This window comes from Notamacropus eugenii, chromosome 7 (assembly GCF_028372415.1).
Source record: "Notamacropus eugenii isolate mMacEug1 chromosome 7, mMacEug1.pri_v2, whole genome shotgun sequence".
Taxonomy (NCBI): Eukaryota; Metazoa; Chordata; class Mammalia; order Diprotodontia; family Macropodidae; genus Notamacropus; species Notamacropus eugenii.
The window spans coordinates 137,755,809-137,771,206 of NC_092878.1; the positions used below are offsets into that span (position 1 = coordinate 137,755,809).

At 39.9% G+C, this 15,398-nt stretch overlaps 1 protein-coding gene across 1 annotated transcript in view; it reads left to right on the top strand.

Moving 5' to 3' along the window:
• Nucleotides 1-2,163: 2,163 nt before the first annotated feature.
• The window catches only part of DAPP1 (dual adaptor of phosphotyrosine and 3-phosphoinositides 1), a 57,952-nt gene continuing 44,717 nt past the window's right edge, over nucleotides 2,164-15,398 (top strand). Inside the window, exon 1 of the mRNA XM_072623591.1 lies at nucleotides 2,164-2,648. Within this exon, the coding sequence (XP_072479692.1) occupies nucleotides 2,566-2,648 (83 nt within the window). The 5' untranslated portion in view covers nucleotides 2,164-2,565. The remainder of the gene's footprint in view (nucleotides 2,649-15,398) is intronic.

Consider the following 15,398-nt stretch of genomic DNA (forward strand, 5'->3'; position numbering starts at 1 on the left):
AAAAATGTATTTTTGGACCTGGAAAATGTATGGATGCTCATTTGTTGTAAAAATTGTTTTTTCTTTTTTTGGAGGGTGGGAAGAGATTTGATGGAGAAGGGAAAGTTAATGATATTGTCACCACAGGGAACAAAAAGAAGGAAAAGATAGTGAATTTTTTTTTAAATATACATAACAGAAGGAAATTTAGAAGGAAACAGACAAGCAGAATGGCTTTGTAAGTACTTTGTTGAATTTATTATATACATTTTTATGCTTAATAGCGATTCATGACTTCGCATGTAAACCTTTTTCATTCTCCTTTACATATAAAATTGTTTTCATCATATTTAGATTAATTTTTCATTGAATTAAAAAAAAAGATGGCTTCATGATTCTTGAGGATCAAAAATGAAGCATGCTGCTTGTTTCTGGCAACATGGGAATTCTAGGAATTTGTTTTGCTTGACTATGAATATTTGTTCAAAGGGTTTTATTTTTCTTTCCTTCTTTGTCTTTCTTTTCTTTCAATTTTGATAAGGAGAAGTTGGATAAAAGATGATAGGTTGACAAAGAAGAGGAAAAAGATTCACTGAAATATTTTTTAACCAATGAACAGAACAGAATGAAGATGCAAGAAAAGACAGACAATCAGGACAGCTTTGAAAGTTAGTACATGTGGATATGACCTACAGGATGGAGGACTAGATGTTTTCTCCAATCCTCACAACCTCTCAAACCTTTCCAAAACAGAAATTATGCATCAAACATAAAACAACTTCAGCTGCCTCCATGATCTAGGTAAAACATCTGGAATCCAAATGATTAAAAAAATCAAGCAAACCCATGAACCGATGCCCTACTTTGAGCATACAAGCTCCCCCTCCTCTAGTGCCTACCATGCTTACCAGCAGGAAGGCTGGTTTATAACAAAACTCATCTCCACACTCCATTTTTTCCAATGTCCAAAAGATCCAAATTATAAGTCATGGATGTTTACTAGGGCCTTAGTGGAAGCAACTGCAGCAGCAATCTTTGCTGCAAAAGATTTCTGCAGAAGACTGGGAGAACAGAAGGAAAGAGGCAGGATACATGTCTGGGAATGAAATAAAGTTCTAATCCACATATCAGCCACCCCACTCCATCTACAGCCTCAGAGACCCAGACTCCAAATGACAGAAGTCACTCCTGGCTGCAATAACACATGTGATAGTGCTCTGAATTGCTGGGCCAGAGAACTGAAAACAGAGGGAACTGGACAAGACACTGCTTAGGGGGTTGTGCCAGGACCCTACTAAGACTGGGAGAAGGAGCTTAGCAGGAGTCAATTCTGTCTGCCCCAAAGTCATATGAGGTGGTTGTTCAGTGTGGGCTTAGGAGGAGACACTTTGAGATCCAGCCCCCAGAGACTCAGATGTGAGCAGTGGGGTGGAAATAAGGGAGAAAAGACTGAAATTACCAAAGATTTCAGAAAGAAGAGCACTCAAAGACTTTGAACATAAGCAAATAAAATAATAATCACAAGGAAATATGGTCTTCAGTACTTGAAAATGAGTTCAAGCATCCATGATTAAATACTGCAAAACAAAGGAAAATAGAACTTAATGAGACAGAGAACCTTATAGAACATAGAACCACAACATTCTGTTCCAGAGTGGTTTAAAAGAAAAGTGAGAAATATGCAAGGAAAAATTATGGCCTGTGAAACACAAATAATAAGTAGAATTAAAAAACTGGAATGTAAAATACCAAGTCTCACCACAGAAGTAAAAAAGGAGAATAATTTATTGGGAATACAAATACCTAAAAGTAAAGGACAATCTAGTAGAAAAAAAGGAAAACAAAACAATATTAAAAGAAAATCTGTTTTCTATAGAAGTAAAACAAACTGATCTCGAAGGCAGGTATGCGGTGGGAGCGAAAGAACCTCCTCGGGTCCACCTTTGACACTAGGGATCTGTGTGTGCTTGGGTAAGGCATCGAACATCTCTGGGCCTCAGTTTCCCCATCTGTAAAATGAGGGGGTTGGGCTGAATGACCTCTGAAGTCTCTTTTTTTTTTTCCTGGGAATTCCAAAACTTAGACTAATGAGGACAGGAGAGCCACGAACTACTCTTTCCAACTCTCCCTGAAATTGTAATTATCACACAGTCATTCATAAATAGAATAGAAATAGTTCTATGTGAGTCATGGGGGAGGAGGGGTCCTCTCCCCACTGCATATAAATTGTGACCTGCAGATGGAGTTGCCTTGGTTATCTTGTCTGGGTGCCCGCTACCTCCAGTGAGTCCCCTGGGTCCCAGGTGCGCTTGGAGCAGCTGCCTGGTTGTCTTTGCATACTTCCCTGACTGTACCTCTCCTCCCTCTTGCCTCAGGGTCTGGCAGGGCTGGGTGGATGGCTGTTCAGAGCTGCTGGGAGTTTCACTTCCTCAGTGGTTGGGGCTCCCACTCACAGGAGGAGCGCGCGCTGCCGGCCGGGTGCTTTCCTCCTGGTGCCCAATGACCAAGTGAGCAGCAGGGAAATCTTGTCTTGCTGGCTCTCTTAATCTCCAGGCCACCCTACGTGCTAGCGGAGAGGCAGCTCGAATGGGCAGAGTCGAAGCCAGAGAAAGAAAGATGAGCCACCTGGACTCCTTCGAGGGAGAAGCTGAGCATCTCCAGCACTTGGGGTAAGGGACTGCCGCGCGTCCTGGACCTGACTCGGACCTCCCTGCTTACTTCCCCATCCTCTCCCTCTCTGCCCTCGTCTTTCCACATTGGAAGAGGCCAGGCATCTTCCAGTTGATGGGTAGTTTCATTTATTCTAGCTTTTGAAACAAAACATTTAACAAACTATTTTTTTTTCCTGTTGTAAAACCCAAGGGCAAGGCGTGATAATATAAAATGCAATCTCAGGGGAACAGGAGGTAGAAATACAGACTAGACTTTGTGCATATAAAAAGCTAAAAGTCAAGTATGTGACGTTAAAGGGGATTCCTGATCTCTTGGGAGCGAGGGGAATGTATTGTGGATATATGGCAAGCAATATAGCTTATCCCATAATAAATAAGTGGACTGGGGTTTGAGTGAGTTTGTTGTTGGATTGCGTTTTTTTTTTTTTAAGAACAAAAATGAGGAAGTGTCAGCAGTAATCTTGTATGTGTTCAGTTTTTGTTTTGCTTTTCCATCTCCTGGTCTGCATATGTTGAATGGTGATATTGTGCAGAGGTCTTTTATTCCCATAGATGCTAATAAGGGAGTAAATTTTTTTTTAAAATTGAGTAATTTATGCTTCTGACAGGCTAGAATAGTCAGCTGTGTTTTGATTTTTATAAAAAGGACAATGAATGCTACCTTCAAAAGGGTGGTTTCCCAGAGTGACTTGAGGCTTTGACTCGGAGCTCCTGGATTGTCCCTTGATAATCTGGACCGGGCACTTTGTTAAACAGGAGAGGAAAAATCATGGATTATAAAATGAGGAGAGGAGCTGAAGTCAGGTCAAATACAGCTGTCTGAAAATGCAGCTATCATATTTTTATGGACTTTATGGACTTGACCATAGTTAAGACCTCATTCCTCCTTCCCTCTCTCTGCTTTTTAGAGATGGGGTTTTAAGCAGAGAATTCTACTTCTGGGCCACTTGTATTTTACAACTACAAGTTTAAGGACACACTTTCAGGAGCTTCAGCCCTGCTGGAGAACAGCCCCAAAACAGAAGTGAGTGAAAAAAGATCTCCTGGTCTCCAAAATAACTGTCACACAGACCGTACGCTAAAGCCATACCTTTAGCCCACTTCTCAAACACTCAAAACTTAATGACTTTTATTTTACACTTTTCCTACCTAAGCAAGTTGGGTTATCTAATTTCCAAACCCATAGTAAAGCAAGTAAAGCAAACTGGAAAGACCGCTGGTAGAGAGAGGTGCTATACCAGTAGAAAGACATGATAGTTGACAGTTTGACAGAAAGATGAGAGACACAATTCAAAGGCAGATGTAAAACTGGGCTGTAATGGACAGCCCAGAATGAGGAGTGGATTTCACCATGATGACCCTGAGCCATAGAGGGTGTGCTGAGCATTCTATATTTTAAGAAACCACTGAAAACATTTTAGAAAGCTTTCATACCAAAGTATCTAAAGGCAGTAAAATTTTGAACTCCAATGGGTTGTCTGAAAAATTCACTAATGTACAACACCTCACTCTGGATTTGGGACAGTTGGGGGTAAATGATTGCATGTGGGATATTATTCTAATCTCAAAATGATATGTAGTATTTGACGAGAAATGTGAGATTTGTATAAAGCCTCTTCCAGGCAAAAGAAACTTTATAAAACAAACCAACATGGAATATTTTCTCATTATTTTGGCAAGCACCTCTAAAAGACATGGCAACTCCTTTGAAGACTAATCATCATACATAAGGTCTTGGGATTCTGCCTTTTGATAATTCTATTTTCTAGAATTCAACTGGAACAATGAAATATAATTTGCTTGGTAGAGTCATAGAAGGGATTGAGAGGACAATTAAAAAAACATTAAACTAATAAGCTTTTATTAAGCACTTACTTTGTGGCAGACTGCACTAAGGGCTTTGCAAATATCTCTTTTGATCTTCACACCAACCCAGGAAAGATCCAAAGAGGTATGTTAAATATCTCAGCGCTATCCCCATTCTCTTTCTGTGTGTCTATCTCTCTGTCTCTGCTGTGTGTTTCTGTGACTCTGTCTCTCTGTGTGTGTGTCTCTGTCTGTCTCTGTGTCTGTCTGTCTGTCTGTTTCTTTCTCTCTGATCTTTCTAATCTATCTATATTATCCATACATACAGTGAGCTCTAATGACATATATTCCACCAAAGTTTCAATGGATGTATCACGTATCTTAAATTGTAAGTGGTTAAAAGCAGCATTTACTAAAACTGCTTTTATTTCTCTCACAATTTCAGAGGGTAGATTAAAGGTGAGGGATTTTTTGTATGCAATGAGCTGGTGGTAAAGCAGGGGGAAAGGGTATTTTTCTGGTTTAGTTGTTGGCTTAGAAAAAGGAGAGGAGATGTGGGAAACAAAACAAGGAAGAAAAACTAGAGGCATCACCTTGGTAATTCAGCAGTAGGAACTGGTGAGTTGATAGAAAATAAAACTGGTTTTGTAGAAATTGAAAAAGTCCCAAGAATTCCAAATGGTTACTTTCAATCAGAAGTATTTTAGAATATTGCAAAGTAAATAATAATATTATCGTCAGATTCTCTTCGGGAGAAATACATCAAATTCTCATTTTTGTGTCTAGAATTCTAAAGAAATTAGGCACAAAGGGTGAGTTACTCAGACAATGAGTTACCCAAAGTCAAAATAGCATAAATGAAATTTTTCTTCTACTCTGATTTCTTTCTTTTTGGAGGGAAGAAAGGAGGGAGGGGAAAAAATGGTACACAGCTCTCCAGTACTGGTCCTCTTCCTACCTGACTGTAATTTAATGTCCAGTTCAAAAGCCCTTAGGGCTACCTGGGTGTTCGGAAGGGGAAAAGTTCCATCTCTACTGCTGAAAAATACTACAGCCCTGGTGAAGAGGGAGCAAAAAAGATATTCTGGCTAAACTGACCTACAATGGAGGCATTGTGTTCATTCTATATTGGGTGTTTTGACTTATTAGCAGTGAAACTTTGGTGGTGTTTGGGCCAGGGAGGGGAAAAGGCAGGAGTTCCAGAGCTGAAAGGATTAAGCCTTTAAGGAATGATCTCCGGGATTCTTCATCTTTTTTGTGTCATTATACCTTTTAGCACAGTTTTTTATTCATTAATTCACTGATTCAACAAACGCTTATTCTTCTTATTTTTATTTTTTCTTTCTTCTTTCATACCTGTGTGACTTTGGGTAATTCATTTAACCTCTCTGAGATTTCTCATCTATAAAATGAAGACACTTAAAAATAGTTGAAATTTATTGCTTTAAGGCTTAAAAAATGCACTATGAGGTGTATGATAAGTGTTTTATTATCCCATTATATAACTAAGGAAACTGAGGCTCAAAGAAATGAATTGGCCAGACATGATTGTACATACTTATTATCCTTGTTAGTGAGAAAGCTGAGATTGGTGGATCTCTCGAGCTTAGGAGTTCTGAACTTCGTGGATTAAACTACTGGGTGTTCATACTAAATTCAACTAAATTCATACTAAATTCAATAAGTGGTTTGGGGTGCCAAGGAAGCATCTCCAGAAACAGAGCAGGTTAAAGTTTACTTGTCAGTCAACAATGTGATAGGACAGTGAGTGTTTGTACTGGAACCAAGTCAAAGGAATTCTTAGCAAAGCCTGTCAATTACTTTTCAGCATGAGTATTCAAATCTCAGAAATCAGCAGATGTTACAAAACAGGACTTGATTTATTGTTCTGTCAATTGTCTAGACCTAAGAAAGGGATGGAAAAAATGTTAATAACGCAGATTAAGTTCACAAGTGTGTTGTGCACATTTTGTTTTGGAGAGCTGGTTGTTAAACATTTATGAGCATAACACTGTGTGAGTTGCTGCTGTATTTCCAGCCTGGGTGACACAAGACCTAATAGATAGATAGATAGATGGATGGATAGATGGATGGATGGATGGATGGATGGATGGATGGATGGATGGATGGATGGATGGATGGATGGAACGGTGGATGGATTGATGGATGGATGGATGGATGGATGGATGGATGGATGGATGGATGGATGGATGGATGGATGGATGGATGCATAGACACAAAGACAGACAGATAGAAAGGAGGATGAGGACAAGGAGAAGAAGAAGGAGGAATGTCTGAGTCACAAAACAGTAAATGTCAGAAGCAAGATGTAAACGCAGGTCTTCCCAGGTTCCACAATTATTCCACTGCATTATCATTGAAACACCTACTTAGAGTAGGAATAGTTTTAGAATCCTTTCTAGTGCTCAATCATTTGATCCTATATCTTCAGCCAGTTTTCTCCTCAAACACATAAGTCATTTCTCCTCCAGGCAGGCAGCCTGGTGTGGAAATCTGCCCCATCTAGAGCTATGCAAATGTGGGAAAATCCTTCTGCTCAGTCAATATGATTGTTCAGCATTTATTCAGAATAAATCATTTCATTAACAAAGTAAGGAAAAGAAGCATTGTTGTCACCAAGGTGCCTCCTGTCATTAACTTATTCAACACTTATTGAGAACCTTCCCAAATCCAAGGGCCAGCTCAGTGATACAATGCAGAGTGCTGGACCTGGAGTTAAGAAGACTCATCTTCCTGAGTTTGAATCTGGCCTCAGACACTTGCTAGCTGTGGGAACCTGGGCAAATCACTTAATCCTGTTTATCTCAGATTCTCCATCTGTAAAATGATCTGGAGGAGGAAATGGCAAACCACTCTGGTATCTTTGTCAAGAAAACTCTAAATGTGGTCACGAAGAGTCAGAAACCACTGAAATAACTGAAGAACAACTAAGGTCAGAGAAATGTGCTAAGCCTCAGAGAGAATACAGAAATGTATAGAATACAATCCCCACCTTAAGAGACAGGAGCTGGGGCAGCTCGGTGGTAAAGTGGATAGAGCACTAGCCCTGGAGCATCTGAATTCAAATCCATCTTCTGACATGTGCTAACTATGTGGTCCTGGATAAGTCACTTAACTCGGGTTGCTTCCAAAAAAAAAAAAAAGAAAGAAATTTATACTATAATAGGGCAGATAAAATCTGGACACAGCTGACTGTAGAACAAAAAATTATATGGTCAGCGTGTTCATCCTTCGTTGCCGAAGAAGACCATGTCATCAGAGAAATAATGATATGACTTGCACTTCACTTTGTTTTGAGTGAGGGAGGGCTGTGCAGGTCACCAGCCTCACTTCTCCTCCAGAGCTATCTGAATCCAGTGACCAGATATTCATCAGAAAGACTGGAGATGACCCAGGATGAGGCAATTGGGGTTAAGTGACTTGCCCAAGGTCACAGAGTTAGTGAGTTTCAAGTGTCTGAGGTGAGATTTGAACTCAGGTCCTCCCGACTCCTGCACTGGTGCTCTATCCACTGCACCACCTAGCTGCCCCACTATGGTCAGTAATAGTGCAGACAAAGCATGACCATGTGGTTCAGAGGAGAAAGATAGTTTTTTCAGTGTTAGGCTTTGAATTTTAATGGAGGGGAAAACTTTGATAGGTGAAGGTGAAGAAGGAAATCATTCCAGGTAGAGGAATGAAGAGAATTGCAAAAGCAAATCTTTATATTGGAAAACAAATGGATGTTTGGGCAATGGTAAGAAGTTGAAATTGCTTGGGGACTGTGTTGGAGAGTTATAGAAGAGAAGGCTGGAAAGGAGAGATTAGGAGTCCCCCGGATGCCAGCTAAGGACCTGGCCTTGAGTCGGCAATGTGAAACAGGCTTCGTGGAAGGGGAAAAATGCTTCTTAAAACCCTTCATAGCAGAGCTTTAAAAGGATTAATTTGTCTATAGTGTGCAGTATGTTGTATGAATTGGAGTCAGAAGAAATGGGAGGCAGGAGCCTATGTAGGAAAATGTATAAGTGGACTTAAAACCAAGGCAGACGATTATACTCATGGGATAACTAGCTACATGGGAATGAGTTCTTCTGCTTTTGTGTGTTTCCAATTGATCAATGAGCCAATGAACTGCTCCCTAATTAAGTGCCTACTATCTGTCAGGTGCCTTACTGGAAACAAAGGGTTCAAAGACAAGAAAGGAGGTCTAACAACAAGACGATTACATTCTAGGGAGTGTGAGATTTGAAAAATTTGAGAGACCTGATTTCTAGGTAATTCAACCATTTTATTAATAAGGCTAGCATGTTGTTAATAAGAGAACTTGTTAATAATTAGTGATATTATTAGTAAAAAATACTCTTGAATGCCAAAGACCCCTCATGGTGGTAGGCTCACAGTTTATATGCCCTTGGAAGACTAGTTAACCATTAATGAAAAAATGAATAGTATAATAAGATGTAGGCTCATTCTAATGAGGGTCTTGAAGATACATGACTTGGATCAGCCAAATCTTAGAAAAGAAGATTTATCAATTTCCATATCAACTGTATGACAAAAGAGAGAATCCACATTTTCTCAGACTTGTCTGAGTAAATGCCATGGGCAGGAATCCATTCATTAGCTTAAACTTAGAATTTCTTTTCTATCTGATTAGATCTTAGTCAAGGTAAATCTTTGAGAAAGATTTCCCACACTGGTTGATTTCTGGATGAGGAAGTAGAAACAGAGGGAAACTTTGGTCCTGATTCAATATTTAGTTATTAATCTGAGAAAGAAAGAATCACTTCTCTCAAGAGGAAACATGTTCATATATGTGCATATAAAATAAGTGCAAAAATAAAAAGTAAGCTGGGAGCGGGGGAAGGATCAGGAAAAGTCTCATAGTGTTTGAGATGAGTTATGAATGAATGAATGAAACAGCATTTATCAAATATTTTAATGTTATTCAATTGTTTTAGTCATGTCTGAATCTTTTGTGGCCCTATTTGGGGTTTTCTTGGCTAAGATACTGGAGTGGCTTGCCATTTCCTTCTCCAGCTCATTTGGCAGATGAGGAAACCAAGGCAAATAAGGTGAAGTGACTTGCCCAAGGTTACATGGCTAGTAAGTGTCTGAGGCTGGATTTGAACTCAGGAAGATGAGTCTTCCTGACTCTAGGCCCAGCACTCTATGCACGATGGTGCCACCTAACTGTCCTTTAAGTGCTTGCTGCACGCTAACACAAACACAAAACCAAAGATAATCAATGTCTGCCTCAAAAAGTTTCCATTCTAAGTGGGGAGAGGAGGAAGAAGGGTGCCAATGTAGGAGATTTAAGAGAGAGTTGGCCATGGCAGAGTATGTTAGCTTGTAAAGATACACGGAGGGTAAATGAAACCAGAGGGGATTTAGATTGAACCAACCTTTCCTGTAGTAACTGCAGTATTCATTTGGTATGGTGTATGTCCCAGATAGAGAACTAAAAAAAAAAAAAGAATCTTGCTAACAATCTGAAAAATCCATCCAGTTGCCATAGCCTCTCCTTAGACTCCTCTGGTGGCTTTCTGAGTGCATGGGATGGCAGCCAGTCACAACCTTTTATAAAACTGAGACACTTAGTAAAATAAACTTGGTGAGCATGAAGGGAGTCTGAGAAAGAGGATCTGTACGCCAGTACCTCAAAAGCTCAGCCACTCAAGCAGCTCATTACCCAGAGGTCTCTGAAGCATATCAGAACGATTCAAGTAGGACTTATTATTGTGAAAAGGGAGGAAAGTGGAACATTACTCCACTATAAAAAATGATGAACTCAATGATTTTAGAAAAACATGGAGAGATCTCCATGAAATAATGCAGAGTGAAATGAGCAGAATCCAGAGAACACGGCATACAGTATTGTTTTAGGAACAACTCTTGAGCAACCAAGTCGCTCTGAGTGTTATAAATATCCAAATTAACCTCAGACATCCTATGAAGGAAGATACTGTAGGAATCCAGAAAGGAATACTGCTGTGGCATAGGATGGGATGTGTTGATTGATTTAGAAAAAACATGGAAAGACTTGGACTAATGAAGGAAGATGCCCTCCACCTTCAAAGAAACAGATGATAGGATATAAATATAGTAGTCTTACATATATATATATATATATATACACACATATATGAGTGTATATGTGTGTATGTTTATAGATACATAGATATATATCCATACTCTTCTTTGGGGGGAAAGGTAGGAGAAAAATAAAAGTTAAAAAGTGCACCACAGAAAACAAAAGAAAACCTACCAGGAAGCAAAGAAAAGCTAGGCAGCACACAAGGCAAATGCAGTATTTATTATATAGGTTTTCTTGAAAGGGAGATTTATTGTTTTATATTGAATCATCTCTTATGGTCTCTGCTGTGTACAGAGCAATGTTATTTTCTTTTCTTTTCTCATTTTGTATTTAAGTGTAAAAAATTTTTTTAAATTACCAAACAAAAAAAGGAAGAAAGAAAAGGAAGGAAAGACGGTAACTTTTGTTTCCAGAACAGGTTTGCTGCTCTTTGTCGGGGCCACATAATTGCTTTTCAATGAGCCAAGGAAGGTTTTGTTTCTGCTAGTGTAGCCTTTCAAGGGGGTGGATGGGAAGTGTAGCTTTTCCCAAATAGATTTTCCATGCTAGTACCTTCTAGAGGTACTAGAGGATCATGGGAGGAAGAAGCCAAGAGACATGGAAAGCATGAGAACTTTTGCATCCATGGGAACGACATTACAAGTGTAGAGCTCTGCTACCCCAAAATGAATATCATTCTGAGCAGTTGGACCCTTGTCTAGCTCACTGACCCCCTTAAGAAGTGATCTGACTGAACAGAATGCTGTGGTTTTCCTGACTGTTGCTAGTACTAGGATCTGGCAAATTTATCCCCTTTCTACTTCCTCCCTTCTCTTGTTTCATCACTGCCTGGCTACCCTCAGAAGTTTACTGCTCTCTTTAAATTTTACTAATTTGCTATATATTCTTTTATAATGAGTTTTGTCTTCAAATAAAATTAAATTGATTTTTGTTGCATATTGAGTAAATAGTGGCTGCAAAACAGTGGATAAACAGCCTTGATTTAACCATGAGTCAGCCAGTCAATAAGCACTTATTAAGCAGACACTATGCTATATGCCAGGCACTAGGCTAAGCACTATGGTTACAAAGAAAGACAAAAGACAGTCCCTGCTTTTAAGGAGCTCCTAGTCTAATGGGGGAGACACTATGCAAATAACTATGTACAAACAAGATAGAATCAAGATAAATTGGGAGTAGACTCAGAGGGAAGTCACTAAGATTAAGGAGAGGCATCCTGCAGAAGCGGGGCTTGAGCTGAGACTTTGAGGAAAGCTAAGAGTCAGTGATGAAGGGAAAAACCAGTGCAGGCATGGGGAACAGCCACTGACAATGCTAGCCCTTGGGAGATGGGATTTCTTCTTCATGGAAGAACAAGGAGGCCAATGTCACTACCTGGAGGGAAGTGAGGCATAAAAGCACTGTAAAGATAGAAAGAGGCCAAATAGGGAATTTTATATTTCAACTCTGATGTGAAACCTCCTTTGATACTGTCCTACTGCCTGTGAAACCTGGGCAGCATACCAGCACCATACCAGGAAACTGAATCGCTTCCATTTGAATTGTCTTGGAAAGATTCTGAAGATCACTTGCAGGACTGAGGTCCTTACTTAAACTAAACTGCCAAGCATTCAAACTATGCTTCAGAGAGCACAACTCCGATGGGCTGGCCATCTTGTTCAATTTCAGATGTACTTTGTCTAAAACAAACTTTTCTACAGAGAACTCACACAAGGCAAGTGCTCACATGGAAGTCAAAAGAAGTGATATAAGGACACTCAAGGTCTCACTGAAGAACTTTGGAATTGATTGTGAGGCATGGAAGTCACTGGTAAAAGAGCATCCCCACCAAAGAAGGCACTATGCTCTATGAGCAAAACAGAATTGCAGTAGCTCAAAACAAACATGAGATACACAAATTTAGAGATATCTCCACTCCAAATGTACATGTGGACTATCTGAGCTCATGTTGGTCTGATCAGCCACAAGTCAGATATACTGTATACTAATTCCCACATAGTGATGTCATGATGGTCCTCTCTGAGAGCAACTACCTGCATGTCCTACCTTACTTAGTACTGTCTGCCAATCAAAGAAGTGGAATGCCATTTTTAATATCTTTTCAACTTGGCAATCTATACCACATACCCAGTTCCCCAGCACTGACATCTGATCTACCAGTTCCTCAGGGAGAGTGAAAATCATTCTTGAGGGTTGTCCAGTCTTTTTGAGTCACTCCCCACACAAATTGAGAACAGAACTTTCAGTCATCATGTATTTCTTTCTTTTTTTTTGACTCTCTTCCAGCTGCCATCCCTATCATTGTCTTATGTTCCTTCCAATGACCCCTCTTTATTGTCTCCAGTTACTCAAACAGCAGAAAGAATGGAGAAAAGTCATAATACCCAGTACAAATTTATCAATCAATCAACAGGTGTTTACTTGAGTATTATGTGACCAGCATTGTGCTATGTATTATGTAAGCCACAAAGAAGAATGATATGGTCCCATTTCCCAAGGCACTTAAATTTTATTTTTTGTTTTTGTTCAGTCATTTCAATTGGGTCCAACTATTCGTGACCTCATTTGGGTCTTATTGACAAAAACACTAGAATGGCTTGCCATTTCCTTCTCCAGCTCATTTTACAGATGAAGAATCTGAGACAAACAAGATTAAGTGACGTGCCCAAGGTCACACAGCTAATAAGTGTCTGAGACCAGATTTGAACTCAGAAAGATGAGTCTTCCTGACTCCAAGCCTATCCACTACCCATGACACCAGCAAATTGCTCTAAAAAACTCCAAAACAACACTTTATTATACTATCCCTTCTTACCAGATCAGATGTTTATAAATATTCTTTACTGCTTGCCAAACAAACTGAAACAACTTAGCTTAGTCTTTTAGAGGCTCTCACAATTTGACACTCCCCCATCTTTCCAGCCTTCCCTCTGTATAACCCACACTTACTAACCATTCATTGTTCCCTGCCCACCTCTTGGGCTTTCCGTAACTTTGCTTGCATTGTTGTTTGCATATAGAACAACACTGACCTCATTCCCACACCAGCTGAACACCTACACACCCTTTAAAGTTCACCTCAAAAGCTACCTCCTCTAAGAAGTCTTTCCTGTTTCCCCAAAGACAAGATTTCCTCCATCCCAGACGATACATAACACTTTGGATTATCAGGTGCCTTCCTCACTTACCCAAGGTCACACAGCTAGCTTGTGCTACAGCATGAACTCAGGGGCCTGGACTCCAAGTCCAGGCTGGAGTCCAATTCCAGACTCAGTACATTTCCCACTGTGGCCTGCTGCTAGTTCTTAGCTAAACTTTGTTATCTCCCCTAGCAATGAGTTCAAGGTTCTGCACATAAAATAAATGCTCTATTTGCATTTAAGGTCAATATTAATACTGTCTCCTCTATGCTTGAATTGTAAAGAAGTTCTATGATATAAAATCAATATCAAATTGCTCAAATGAGATAACATTTAATAAACCTTACAGTGCTACGTAAATTGCTAGCTATTATTATTGTTATTATTCATTAAAAATTATTGGAGGGCTAGAAGGGGAGACTGTAGACATGAGCCTGATTAGGTCAGTCCCAAGTGGTCCTAACCAATCATTACTGGGCCATTTACATAGTAGACACTGAAGTACCATAGAGAGAAGGAAGGATGGGAGTCAGCATTACTTCTGCTAATTTTCATACTCAGTTTTGTATGGTTTTTGAGATCACCAACAATGACTTAGCAATCATATCCAAAAACTCTTTGAGTGCCCTTCACTTTAAGACTCATATCCTAAGTATGAGGTGCCACGCATGATGGCTCATGCCTGTAATCCCATATACTGGAGGGAGGGAGACTGAGGCTAGGGATCAACTGAGTTGCAATGAGTCCTATAGGCTGATCAAGTGCCTGCATTAAGTCTGGCATCAATACAGTGAGTCTCTAGGAGACTGCCAAATTGGTTAAGGAGGGGTGAATTGGACAAGGGCAGAAATGGAGCTGATCAAAGCTCCCATGCCCATTAGAGTGGAATTCAGCCATGAGTAGCCCCTGTACTTTAGCCCATGGGTGAGATGGGAAAATGTAGTGCTTTTTAAAAATGAAGGAAAGGTATTTTAGGATGAATAGCAGACTCAAGGAACTTAAGAGTTGGAAGGAACCTCAACAGTCATCTTTGTACAGAAGTCTGCAAACTACATCTGTTTTTGTTGGTTGGTTGGTTGTTGTCCTTCATTCTCAAAGGGGATCAAAATAACATCAATAAGTTGGAGTCAAGGTATAGTGTGTCCGACTGTGGCTGATCAGACCAATATGAGCTTGGAATGCTGTACCATACATAGGTCGGGTACAAGTTCATATGAACGTTTGGAGTAGAGATGGCTCTACATTTGCTCATCTCCTATTTCTGTTGAGTTACTAGAATTCTTCTTTGTTCATAGAGCACAGCACTTTCTTTGATGCAGGCATGCTATGCTGAGTAGTCCTTTGCCAGTGTCTCCCATGCCATGTAATTGATTCCAAAGTTCTTCAGAGAGACCTTGTGTCTTTATTTTGTTTGTTCTGACCATCATGTGAGCACCTTCACTGTGTTAGTTCTTCTAAAGATAAGTCTTTTAGGAGAACATACATTTGGCATTCAAACAACATGGCCAGCCCATCGGAGCTACGCTCTTGGTAATAGAGTTTGAATGCTTGGCAGTTTAGCTTGAGAAAGTACCTCAGTGTCCAGTACCTTGTCTTGTGAGGTGATCTTCAGAATCTTCTGGATAATGGACAATGACTCTCACACTTTCCCAAACACCAGTGGAGTCAGGCAAGGCTGTGTGCTTGCTCCCGTGTTTTTTAACA